This window comes from Athene noctua, chromosome 13 (genome assembly GCF_965140245.1).
Source record: "Athene noctua chromosome 13, bAthNoc1.hap1.1, whole genome shotgun sequence".
NCBI lineage: Eukaryota > Metazoa > Chordata > Aves > Strigiformes > Strigidae > Athene > Athene noctua.
In genome coordinates this window covers 12,596,531-12,610,251 of record NC_134049.1, presented here as the reverse complement: position 1 = coordinate 12,610,251, position 13,721 = coordinate 12,596,531, and the positions used below count along the sequence as shown (strand labels likewise).

Below are 13,721 nucleotides of genomic sequence, written 5' to 3'. Positions count from 1 at the left end.
TTAGAAAATTAACCCTTCCAGGGAGCAACAAGTGGTCTGGATAGACAGCAGATCAGATAATTGATACCAGTCAGCAAATGTCAATCTTGAGTGAGCTCAGACTTAGACTTAGAGGAGTGGGGCTCAACAGAACTGGGGAAAAGCAGAAGCAACATGACACAGGACAGGAATAAAAGTCCCTACAATTGTCCTGACAACTGACTTGGAAACACTGAGAATGCAAAAGGTCAAAAGTTAAACCCTGCAGCAGACAGAAAATAACCAAGAAGCTCTTGCATATGATCTTCACTTATGCATCTTCACACAAGCACAACGGACTCATTCGCACCTGCTCTCTGTACAGGGTCAGTTTGCTGTAGGCATCTAGCACACCTGTACACATAGGTACACACCTTGTACATATAATTTCATCGGATGACTGTATGCTGGGTAACTCTGTCAGCTGATTGTCAGCCAGGCTGAGCTTCCTGAGGTTTATCAGGCCCCATGGGATCACGGATGGAAGGGAGACCAGGCAGTTGGCAGAGAGATCAAGCTCAGTTATCTGACAGGAGATATCAATCAGCCAGTCCAGATCCACCCAGGGCAGTTTGAGGTTTGACCAGTTCACACATAAAGCCTGTATATGCCAAAGAAAGAAGAGACAAACACATTAGTAAAATCCCAATTGCTCTCAGCCTGTGTTATACCACTGGGAATCTGGCAGATCAGAGCACAGATCATCAACATTTTGCTCACTTTCCAGTCTGCTTCTAGGAATTAAACTGACTCAGAGATGAAATCATGCCTGGATATCAGCGACCTTCACCATATAACTGCTCCATGATCTCACTCCAAAGACCATGAGCAAGCGCAAGCAGGGGACCTGGACTTCTTCACCAATTCATAGACCAGCTCCAGTGTGTCCCACGAAGGGTGAGCACCCTCATCTGAGAGCTGGGCAGACTCTAATGGTTTGTTCATCCAGCAACGTGCAGTGAGTTTCCACGGGGCTGGGCTCCCCGCCCCACAAGATGCATTCACACCCTACATTAGCAACATGATATGGACAGATCATGGAAACCATCTTAAATCCAGACTCCACAGCCCGAACCCTACTCTGCATCTTGGACATGGTCTGCATTGCTGCTTAGATCTCCAGGGCACTCTGAACACCAACAGAGGCCAGGCAGGTCCAGAGGAACCCCTGGGGAGGAAGCAGCCCCTGAAACACTTATGGGTCATTGCTTGTGCACCTGCAGAGAGGACAAGGGACAGATCACCTGACTGTGGTAATGACTTCTCAGGCGGAGGACAGTTGCTGGAATAATTACTATATGCCCAGGTACTGCTCTTCCATCTTAAACCTTCCAAGAGTAAGCAGCCAAACTGTTTGAAGAAGGTTTAGGTTTTGCAAAGGAATATCTGGGAAAGGCAAGGAAAGGCAAACACCCTCTTGTAAACCATTTCTACACACTAGAAATTTGCTCAACATCATTTAGGAAGGCATTTTAGTTTCTGAGAGTTGTAATTTTGACAGTTGCCTCCTTTCTAGATAATATTCTACTGTTTTTGACAGTAAGACAAGAAGTTTTTATCCTCTTTTGGGAAAAAAACCCAAGTTGTTAAAGTAGTAACTACTTATTTCAGGCTCCAGCTTGGACAGAAGAAAGCATGAACACATATGGACATCAATACAAGTAAACAAGCCAAGGCTTCATTTTCAAGATCACCTCATTGCTTTCCAATGAGATCTATGTTCCAAAATACACCTGTTAAAAATGTTAGTCCTGAACCATTTTCGTAAGCTCAGTTTTTGATGTAACTCATCCCAAAGACAGCCTCAATAAAGTGATCATTAATTCTCCACCAGGAGGCAGCAAGGACCTGACAGCAAATTTAATTTGCTTTCCAATTCCCAGTATTTAGCACTTAAGATTTTTAACCTCAAATTTAGTATTAAAAGAAATAAATTTCGGGAAGGCAGAGAAAGAAAAGAGAAACAAAGGTCTAGTTCAAATGCTTGTTTGAGACTCAGAACTCCAAGTAATGAAGATCACACAGTTCAAATGTTTAGGAGAATGGAATAAAGGGTAAGCACAAACAGTCGCACTTTCTAGAAGCTGACAGTAGTAGTACTTAGTGTAGACATAGTTCTTTTCAAATGGTCACTAGTGAAGCCTCAGGACAGCCCTGCAAATAAGAATGGAAATATTATGCTCACTGCATCACTGAGGAAACCAAGGCAGAGAGCCCAAGCTGTCTGTCTAAAGCTACATTCACCGCCATGCCACAAGACATCCATATAAAACACAGCAAACCAGTAGCAACAAGAAATCAAATTTAGCAGAGTACTCACTGCTACTGAAAAATATCCAGTACCTAATGGGAGTTACACTGCAAAGCTTTCACACTGGCACTAAACATATTCTGCTTTACTGTTAGATTTTCCAAATCTGTATATTTAACAGCTTCCTGCTAACAAACTTACATTTTAAATTCTGTATGTAGCTCCCTGTAATTTTCTTTTCACCTGTAACAGCCCAAGACTGAGCTTGTTTACATCACGGGGCAGCACTCAGTTGTGATTTACAGTAACAGAGCGTATAAACACACAAGTGAGATTCCTTTTTCCATCCCTAGCCACCCCACACTTCAGGAGAGATGTAGGGATGTGGTACTGATGCTAGGGGACTGGAAGATCTTCCCAGCAAGAGGAAACCTCACTGGGGAAGAGCACGTATGTGTTGAGACACTTGACTATTTTTTTCTGGTTCGTTGAATTGTCCCAAGAGCTCATAACAGGAGCCAGATCCCTAAATCCAGGTAACGCACAAAACCAGCTCTACACTAGAAACAAAATCCTCAAGTAGTATTGATATCTGTCTGGCTACTTACACACACATTCAGGGCACTACCCTGGCTTATAATATTATTACTCTTTACTTTAGAGAGAGAATTTTCAGCTGGTTTAGCTTCCAGACAAGGTCACCAAAAACTGACTCACAATGGTACTGATGCAAGAGGAGGGAGGAGTGCACGGCTGAGGACAGGAGGAGGGCAGCATCACTGTAGCTCCATCCTAGATCTGCTAAATTTGTCTCTGATAGAAATACAGATTAATCAGCAGCGAAATTCTCTTGCTGATGTTGTTTGTACCACATTGTGGATTATAGTGATGGCAACAAAACCTTTTTATGCCAGGACAATTAAATATACACCAAGACTTCTGCTCATATAGAAAAAAACCCCATCACTCTCCTACTTAGTCGTGCTGAAAAAATCACATGCTCCGCATTAGCAAAATCACATACCACAAACCCCCTGGTTTAGGAAAGAGTTAAGAAAAGGCTCAATTCCCAAATAGCCATCCTTCATGTAGATTTTTAATAGGAATGGCCTCTTCAGGCTAGAAGAGAAAGGTATAATGAAGATCCAGCTGCTGAAAGTAGAATACAAGCCATCTGCCTAGGTATGTGAGAAATGTTTTAACAGGGAATTAGCCATTTTAACATCTAACCTTGGCCGGCAATGGATACTCCATCCTTCTCCCTTCTTTCCAGGAATGACCAATTTTTTCAAAAGCTATGCTGAGACTCAGCCAAAATGGGGTCAGAAGGGTTAAACCAGTACAAATAGGGGAAAATACAAGCTTTTAGACAGCAGTTCTAGTATCTATGGTCTTAAAAATTAACTGCTAGTAAGGAAGGGTATTCCTGTTTATATCATCGTCAAGACATGGGGTACGGAATTGCTAACACAGCACTGAGAGTTACAGAAAGGTGGATTCATCTGGATTCATCAGGACTGTCTATTAGACACATCAGTTATCTCCTGTACCCATCACAAAGACCTTGCTCAGAGGGAGTCTAAACCTCAAAAATGAACCCACGGAGATTAGCCATGCTCTTTCCTCTATTTCCCTTTACAGCTTGCTACCTATCAACAGAGGGGAACAGCAACACCCTTCACAGAGATCTCAGGCAGTGGCTGAAGCTGCCTTTTACTGACCCCACCCTGCTGGAGCAAGGTGGTAGCTCAATCTGTGATGAAGATCTGGCTGTGAGACTAAAGCTACTTTTCACTCTGCAACAAGGAAAACAGTGAAATTACATTCAAAGGTGGGCTCAGCACTGATACTGCAAGCTGTTAACTGTTATCCCCGTGTACATTATCATCACCAAAGACTGAAAGACTAGCACTGCGTTGGGCAGGACACATAACAAAGATGCTGTCCAGAGGAGATTTACCCTGGAAGTTCAAGACAACTTTCAACAGTACACTGAGATGGAAGTGGTGGCTCCTGGCACTTCCTCCTTTGGCAACGGTATTGCCACATTGGCTGTGGATGCATAGGATCCACACCATGGCCCAAAAAGAAAACAGGGAAGGAAAATTTTCCTGTTTTTTTCTAAACTTCTTTTAGCATCTAATCTAAAGTAGGATGCACTGTAGCACCTTTCCTAAGCTAAGCATCCATGACCAGAGTATCTAAACCCTTGATCTATTCACATGTTTTACCTAAACAAAGAGAAGCAAGAAACTTGAGAATTACAACCAAAAATCTGGGCAAATATTCCATGCAAAAGGTCCTTCAGGCAACGAGAGGATGCATATAACCAAAGAGGGCTTTGCAATTCTGGCAGTGATGGGAACAAAGGCCTGGAGAGCTGGCTTGTTCGTTCGGTTTTCTCCCTACAGAAGAAAGCAGGCTCTTGTGGTCGAGGTTCCGAATTCAGATTCCAGAGCTTCAGATTTCTTGTGTCACCAGCCACCATCTCAGGCTAATCAGACTCTATTTGCCAGTCCATATAATGGGACAATAACATTTCCTCTTCTCTCAGGGGATCCAGAACTAAAAATGCACTACAGACTCCAACTCCCTCTTTTTTCTTCCTGCTTAATTAAACTGCCCCCAACAAAACTGCAACTAAAAAAAAAAAAAATCAGAGAAAAGAACTGATGGTGCTTATCCCCTCTTTCAGTTCTTGCTGTGCTTCAAGATGATGCTCTTTAGAGTGGGCTCAGGCTCTTATTCCTGTACAAAAAAGTACTTGTCCTTGAGTACACTGACCAATGCAGTAAGATCTACAGGCTGCTTTTAGTGGGTGCAAACAGAACCATGCATTTCTGCTGCTTCTCATTTCAGACTGATACTCATCTCTAGTTTGCATTTAGATTGCTGTGTATCATTTACCTCAAAAATGCAGAGCCATGGCCTCAGGGTATTTAATATGATAGAAAGATTCCTGCAGAATTCAGAGACTTGTAAAACCACAGACCAGATTGTGAAATCCAAAACCTGCTATGAATGCTGTGGAGTAGGTGTCCCCATCTGCTAGGCAGCTTTTTGAATCTCCTCGCACTCAGTCCTCCTCATCCAGAGCCTGGGACTGACAGTGTCTTTTCTACCTAAGTGCTGCAAAGCGGAGGATCAGCCAAGCCCCTTCACCTGCCTTAGGGACAGTGGATCAAATTCATCTTGGTGCTAGTAACCTGATGTCAGTGGAGTTACCTTAGGGATTTACTTGGATCAGCAGTCTGCGGTGAAAATGTAATTAAGTGAAAGAAAGCCCAACAGCAATACCACGAAGAGAGGGAATTTCCTCCCCATCTCATACTTAATAATCTCCACTATCTTCCCAGAAAGGCCCATTTCTTTGATGCCAAAGGTCTATGATGCTGAACTTGCAGAGCCAGTGATCAGTTCAGATCTTCTCAATTTGGCCTTTCTCAATTTGGTGAGCTCTGTGCTCAAATGGGAGGGATGCTGTTCTGAGGTTGTTAGCTCCTGGGCACAGCCTGACTCTGGGCAGCTTACTGCTTTTCAGAAGGGCAAGGAAAACCTCTGTAGATTCCCCTCTCCTGCCAAGGAAAGAATTTCTTAATATGAGTCCTGAAAACTAAATGGAAATCTCCTACTGCAGTGATGTCAGGGCATGCACTGAGGAAGGCAAGGGACTGGAAATTGTGCAGAAACAAGAAACCCCACTGCTCTTGGGCAAATGATGATCTATAAATACAAAAAATATTCACTTAGATTTGGGACCATTTGGTAAAGTGCTTAAAAAACCTGTTGTTCATTTCTCCTAAATGACGTGACATGCCCCAGCAGAACCTTGCTTTTGCCGTAGACAGGATATTCTGAGGACGGTGATCTAATTCCTCCATCAATAATGCTGCTGTGAATCTTGAGTGGAACTGCTACAGATTTCTTTACCGGTGGTGATGTAACTGAGATTAGCCAGGCAGTGGATAAAGACATTGGAGGAGGATCACGCACATACACGTACATTTGCATGCTTGTGCATAAAATACTTGGCAAAATATTTCCAAGGGAAAACACAGACATTTAAGCTCTTTTCTGGTCTGTAATGGGAAAAATAAATCTATCTCACACTGCACATACTGGAAAGTTACATGTATCTCCATGATGACTACACCTACCGAAGTCTGGAATCTGCCCCAGTTACTGCAGGGGGCCTTTTGGCATTTGTTACCTGTTCCTGTAAAAATGGAGCACTTCCTCTCTTTAGCAAGACAGTGGTTTGCTGCGGGGATAAATTTATGCCGGAAAAAAAAAATAAAGGAGAAACAGATATTAGAAACATGAGATGTAACTCCTCTTGTCTCAGAAAGGGCAGCACTGCACAGTGCAACGGCTGCCTGGAAGGTGTGGCAGCTAAATCGAGCTCTCCAACCACATTTTATGCATAGCTGGTAGCATTCTCCACTGTGAAATCAATTGGAGATCAACTGTGCTGTGTTTTTACTCAGAGACAGCACAGACAGAACAAACCCTTTGGAAGTTCTTGGGCTCATTCTGAAATGATGGGTTCTCAATCTGCCCTGTCCAAGAGGAGAGACTTTTTGACATACAGCTGGCTGCCATACACATTGCAGTCTCCACAGAATCCTTTTTTTTTTTTGCTTCCTCCCAGTGCAAAATGCATCACAGCACTTACACAAGAAGATTTACATTCAAGAACCTTAGGAGAGATGAAGAAAGCACTGAGGCAGCTTGTTTGCAGATGCCATGAAACTGTGTTTTAAAAAATGATCAGGGTGTGTGACTATCACTTCCCAGAGACCTGAGCTCTGCAGACAAACTAGGAAAAATCTTCTGAATTTGGCTCAGTCTGCCAAAATTAATTCAAAGAGAAAGCATTAAATAAGCGAACATATTAAAAATAAACAGCTACTAGAAGATCAACGTCAAGTTTCTGGGTCTGCTTTTTTTTCTTTTCTTTTTTTTTCTTTTTTTTAAATCAGGCCCTTCTGGCAACTAGCTGATGTTTTAAGACTGCTCTCTTCTTTGCTCAGGGTGTGACAACAGCAAAGCTGAGTCATTTTTACAGCAGCTAAGTTGAATATTGCCAGCAAGTTCACATGGAAAACAGACCTCTTCCCTGTGATTCAAACATTTATTCCAAGTTTATTCAAGCTGAATTATCCAGTTAGTTGGACTTTTTTCTTCCAAAAGGCATGTAGTTTTACCAACTCTTATCCAGAAGTATCTAGGATTTATTTTCCTTTTGTCTACCTGTCAATGAAACTAAGAATCCCACAAGGAGGGCTCTAAATCCACTAATTGAACCTAATGAAGTCAAGCTCATGTATGTGGACTGTAGTCCCTAACATTCAAAGTATCATTGGGATAATGGAAAATCCTACATGCTTCCCTACAAAGCAGTAACAGTGTGTGCTGTGAGACTTTTTCAGCTCTGAATAAAAGAGACTTGGATAATAGAGATTAAGAGAATGAAGAATATAGCATAGTTATACAAAGATACGTGATAATCATGAAATGTAATATGCTATATGAAAACAATGCCACTCATCTGTAGATCTCAAAGCATCATCATCGTGTATTCAGCCTCCCAACAGCTGTGATATGTGAAGTTTAAATCTCCCCATTTTACAGTGAAAGAAACAGACGTGCAAATGAATTGCCAAAATTGTCAAAAGTTTGCAAGTGGCTAAGTAGCAAACAAAGGTCTTGCCAACCTAAAAAGGCTTCAACTTCTTTTTATTGGCCTCTGTGTCCCATCAAAAACCATTTCTGTGGGACAAGTGCAACTCGACTAATATGATCTGATCACACATGACACTCTCCATGCTGGTCCAGAAAGCTAGACCCGTCCTGAACAAGTGACAGTAAAGGCTACCAGCCATCCCTCACTAATGAGGATCTAAAGCAGGGATGGTATTTTGAGCAGATGTGAGCTTGCTCTACTCCATGTTAACAAAAAGACACATGAGCCTATTTGTATGTACTGCATCTGGGAGATCAGACTCAGGGAAAGAGAAGGGTTTGCATGCTCAGCTCTGCACCATGCTGACATCCCAGGACAGCATGGCACTTGTGGCACCACCTTGCAACCAGAATGCACAATAGAAGCCTAAAGGAAGTGATTATCCTGGGGTCACAGGGGAAGCCTGTAGCAGCTTATTTCTCTGGAAGACTTTGAGCCCAAAGTCAATGTTTCCTTTCCACAGCATATGCCTGGTTCACACGCTGATCATAGAATTGCCACGTGGAAGTTGCTGCACACAGCGTCTTGCACAGTGATGCCATTTAAAGGCCTAATGTTTTACACCTTGCAATTCAGCACTGGCATGAAAGTGTCATGTCAACTGTCACAGCTCGTTCTCTAAATGGGTAGCAAACCAAAAGGCTCTTAGCTGAGAAGAATCACCAGCCACATGGTACACAAAGACAAATATCAGTTATTAACATGGTGCTCCTTTAAGAGAACATCTCTTCAGACAGACAAATGGCTACTTACTGTTTTTGCTGGAGCACTACCTGGTAGTGGGCTCGTCTCAATGAAATACTTCCGCAGAAGGTGTTTGCTGGATTCAGGACTGTCCATCAGGATGTAGGAACAAAAGAAAGCTCCATTCCGTAATAAAAACACAGCTACATCTTCATTCCCTTTAGAGAAAAGCAGATTGTCTGTTCTCTGCTTCTCATGTAAATGAACCAACAAGGAGCTGAACAGAAATCCTGGGAAATAACCACTTCTGAAAAAAACCATGGGGGTGTGCAAAAAGAAAACTGAACTGTGTAAAGACCGTTTCCTCCAGTGGTAGGATTTAGTTTAGTCAAACTGAGACAACAAAGACACTATGTAAAAGCACTGGCCCAGGCTCTTTTTTCTCCCTTTTCCCTGTTGTATTAAACTACACACACAGCTGTGTTTTGAAGTGTAAATTATTCAGCCTAAATCAAGTATGCATGCCAGAGTGTCCATAACAATAATGCTTCTACTTGCAAGGTTTCTATTTTTGAAGGGTCTTTTCCCTAGGAGTTTATAGAGGAAAGTTCAGCCTCTCAGTATTTACAGTAATCTAACTTAAGAAGGCTCTGACTTAAATTTGGCTAAGTCAAAAGATTCAGAGCCAATCTTTTATTAATTTATCCCACCAGAAATCCAGGACAATTCCAGGCAAACCAGTCCACACTGATACCTTCCTCAATGCGAACAACTCTGCCCATTCTTTACAAGATATTGCAGAACAGGGGTAACATTGTGAAGCATGCAAATACATACCTGCCTTTATAGCAGCATACAGGGGCAACCGTATAAGAACTGGAAACTCATTCCTCCTGACTGCACAGCTCTCTGGGTCAGCACTGTAGGCACGAATTAGGAGTTTTACTATGTCCAAATGTCCCTGCTGGCAGGCTATGGCCAGCATCCAGTTCAGGAGTTGCTGGCAAGTACTAGGACCTACCAAAAAGATACAGCATTTGACTTAGTTGATGCCACCGGGCTGTGATGTGCAAGAGTCATCCACAAATAATGGCTGTGCAAAGGGATAGGGCAAAGCTCCTGAGCACAAAGGAGCAGACTGCAGTGCAAGAGTGTGTTACAGAAGAGCCCTAAACTGGTCAGGCACAAAGTTTTCAGCTTTGCTTAACTGTTCTTCATTACCTACCTAGCTAATGGGCAAACTTTTTTGACTCTCCCTGATCTAAGCATGCATAAGCTAGCAACAGCGAAAGGTTCTGAGGATGCCTGCTAGGCTACCAGCAGAAAAATGAAACATCTAACCCCAAACAGGTAGCAAGGGATGACCAGGAGTCTTTGCATCCAGAGACAACAAGCCTGATGCAACAGCCATTAGATTCAAACGTCCAAGATAGGCCACTTCTTCCAAGTTTATGAGAGAGGATACAAAGAATAGGGAAAAACAGAAGACTTTTCATGCTACTGGATGAATAAAGAAAAAAAAATTGTTTCAGGCAACATGAAATAATTGGTTTAGTTTGCTTTCACTGCAACCCAAAGTCTCCCACAAAAAAAAAAAAAAAAAAAAAATTAGTTTCACCTTGAAATACTCCATTTCGGGTGAACTCTTTACTATCAATTCATAGCAAAATTAGACAAATGACATTTAAGGCTCAAAACTAAAATAACATGTTCTGATTTCTGCATTAATTTGCTAATGTTTTAGTCATCCCAAAACTGCTTTTTTTGTGGGATTAATGTTTTGTCTGTAGAATGCTGCTATCCTTTAGGTGTGCATAATTCTGTGTATGTACCCAAATGCCATGCCCATGACAGGATTATTTCTGCTAACACTAAGAGTTCTCAAATATTCCCCAATTCACAGTATCACCTCCATTTACTTTACAAATTCACATCCCCTTTGAAATACTTACAGAAATGTCCACAAGCTCAAGTTTACATGCCAACTTCTTCCTGCAGTTTCTCCATGTGGAAATTACACCACTCTTTGCATTCTTAACGACTTGACTAAATCACTCACCCTCATGCTGCAAAAAATGGGCTCCACTTCAGCTCTAAGCCCCAAGAAGTTCACACTGAGCCAGAGAGAATCACTGCATTGCATAAGCCAAACTGCAAATTCATGCAATTTATTCCTAAGCCCAGTGATTGGTTTCTGTGTAACTTCCCAGGGAAATAAATGGAAAATCCTGCATAAAAACTTCTGAAAGCTGCTGATTATATGAAGCACCATCCCTGACTGCACTGAAGCAAGGGTTTAAGGGAATTTGGTCGATTCTAAACTGAGCTAAGTTTCCAGAAACTACTTGTCACTTTTCATTACTGCATTATATTAAAGTTATTTAATTTTTGCTACTAGCTTACAAAACCAGCATTGTCAGCCTCCTTTCTGTCTGAACGAAATATTATGTTTAATTGCATCCCCCAAAGTGGCACGTTTCTTTGGCTTATTAGTGCTCTAACAGTTTAAGAATATCAAATAAGCAGGTTTCCCAACAGGTTATTCCCGTTCTCATTAAGGTCACTGGCAAGTATACAGCTCCAGTGAGAAGCCAGAGCTGTATTCAGGGTCCTGGTGTGAAGCAGCTGCCGTGCCCACAGTACACTGAGAGAGCAACAGGGGACCCAGACACAGTTCCTGGCCCTGTCTCAGAGTAATGCTCTTCCCCTCGCCCCCACAGCTGTCTTAAGAATTGTGTCTAGGTCTAAAAGTATCTCTGTTCTGCTATAAAATATTTTTTAAAATAAAACATAACTAAAATATAATGATGATTCTAATGAAGGAATTCCCCTGAAAATGAAAACAAGAGAGCATAGAGCATGTTGCCAGCTGTGCACCCAAACTACGGCTCGACAGACAGTCAGGCTGCACTCTCACTCCCAGCACCACTGTGTCTGCTGGATCAGCAGAGTGGGATGATGCTGTTTCCTGAAAATTCCCTAATTTCTCTGTAGGGTCTGGGACAGTACCCAGCTGTGAGGGCTGATGGGAATGAATTATCTAAATGGCATCTTCCTCCACTTCCAATTCGCAAACATGGAATATTTTTATGCATGTGTTTTTCCCCCCATGGGGGAAGTTTTCTTCAAACACAGCAGAGATTAGATCCCTCCACACACTTTCCCATGACTAAGTCCCTCCCCTTTCAAGGAATGTGAAAAAAATAAATAAATGCCTGCTTGAAGCTATAGCACACAGATACCAAAAATCTTGAGGAAAGGAAGAGGCAACCCAATAGTCTTACCATGCAAGGAATCCAGCAGCTCTTTCACAATGTCCTTATGTCCAAAATATGCAGCCACCACAGCTGCATTGTCATCATTAGGTTCTGTTGGTAATGTCACTAATGCTTCCTTCAGTAAATACCTTACTGCCTGCAGATCTCCATATGCTGCTGCAATACCTAAAAGCTGACACTGGTGAAGAGAATACAGCAAAATAAACTCTCTGTGAAGGGGGAGAAGGCAGGGAACGAGAGCATTTCTAGAGCTATGTGTTAATTTGTGCCCATGCAAATGCATACCCACTGTCACTGTGGTGAACTGAGAATGTCATAAAGTCTAGTAGCCATTATAGTCATCAGTGATGATATATTAATTATTTTAATTTGTTGGGGTTTTGCTTTAGTTTTTTGTATGGCTTTACCACAAAATTGCCCAAGGCACAGAATGTTGAGTGTAAATCCATTTTTCATGGACCATGAGAAAAAGCTTTTGCACTGCTCTGCTACGAGGTGTAGGATTTCCTGTTTTCCAGATGGCCAATATGCCTGGACCTGACATGCAGGTACTCTCCCCAAACACTAAGATAAACTCTATGCAAAGAGCAAGCTCAAAATGAGGGCTATGAATGCAGAGCAGTACAGAAGCTGGTACAGAGGATATAGTTCCAAACACAAGCAGCAGAATCTTCCCAGGGGGCCATTAACCATCTTTGTACTGATGGGGGAACATTTTTTGCTAAGTCTATAAACTGCTTCCTTTTTATGGGGAAAAATGTATTTCCCTCTTTTAGTGACCACAGCACCAGCACCCCTCCTCGTACAGCCTCCTGTTCCTACATATGTTGCTCTCTGTGGTCTGTCTCATCTTTCTGATCAGAGCTTTCAAGGGCAAATACTGTCCCTGAGCGTATGTTTCTGCAGTGCCCCACACAATCAGCCATGTCTAGGACCCTGCAGCACCAGCATAACATATATAACTGAACAGATTTTCTGCATGAGAAACGACAGAAGACAGCAGCTTGGTATTTCAGTTTCCCAATAAAACCTGAGAAAGCGTAATAACCTAAACCTACCTTTTCCACTTGCAGTGCAGTCTCCTCACATGACAACTTAATCAACTCTTGGGCCTTACTGGTGTCTCCAGCTTTGTAAGCATCCTGAATGCTTTCTGTCACAGGTGTCTGAATTATGGAGACCTCGCCGACTGTGGACTGTTTGCCACCCATGTCCACAGTTCCTACAGTAGAAATAGAAAAAGGGGTCAGGAAAAAGTACCTGTTCATTACTCATGCACAGCTGCAACATCGGTGCATCCGGGCAACAAAAAAAGGGGACGATTTTCAATGGAATATTTACTGCACGCAATTAAAAAAAAGGGGGGGAAACCTCAAGACTCAGTTGCCTAATAAAAGAAAATGATAATACGTTAAAGTACTTTCCAACAGGGACATGAAACTAAAAGTGAGTTCCCCAATTGGTCCCAGAGGTGGTTTCCAAAGGCCGGTGTGAAAGCTCACAGGCACAGACACGTATGCTCTGCAGCAGCCTGCCACACTCGACCTCCTGTTGCAGGAATCAGTGGAGAGAAGAGTTTAGATGAGACTGGCACCTGCCATACTTCTGATGAAGCAAGCAGTCTGCATGACCTGCAAAACAATTCTGGTATTATTAGCCTTGCCTCCGTCACACTTCATTCAGTTGCTGACAACAGCCTAATAAAACCCCACTCTACTTCTCCAGCATTTTCAACCAGAGCTTA

General features: G+C 42.4%; 1 protein-coding gene across 3 annotated transcripts in view; it reads right to left on the bottom strand.

The window, feature by feature from the left end:
• The window catches only part of LRRK1 (leucine rich repeat kinase 1), an 81,476-nt gene that overhangs the window by 45,803 nt on the left and 21,952 nt on the right, over nt 1-13,721 (bottom strand). For all 3 annotated transcript variants that reach the window (XM_074917384.1, XM_074917387.1, XM_074917385.1), the window contains 5 exons: nt 13,036-13,199; nt 11,984-12,155; nt 9,537-9,716; nt 8,769-8,917; nt 393-619 (listed from right to left, as the gene is read on the bottom strand). In XM_074917384.1, the coding sequence (XP_074773485.1) occupies nt 393-619; nt 8,769-8,917; nt 9,537-9,716; nt 11,984-12,155; nt 13,036-13,199 (892 nt within the window). The remainder of the gene's footprint in view (nt 1-392; nt 620-8,768; nt 8,918-9,536; nt 9,717-11,983; nt 12,156-13,035; nt 13,200-13,721) is intronic.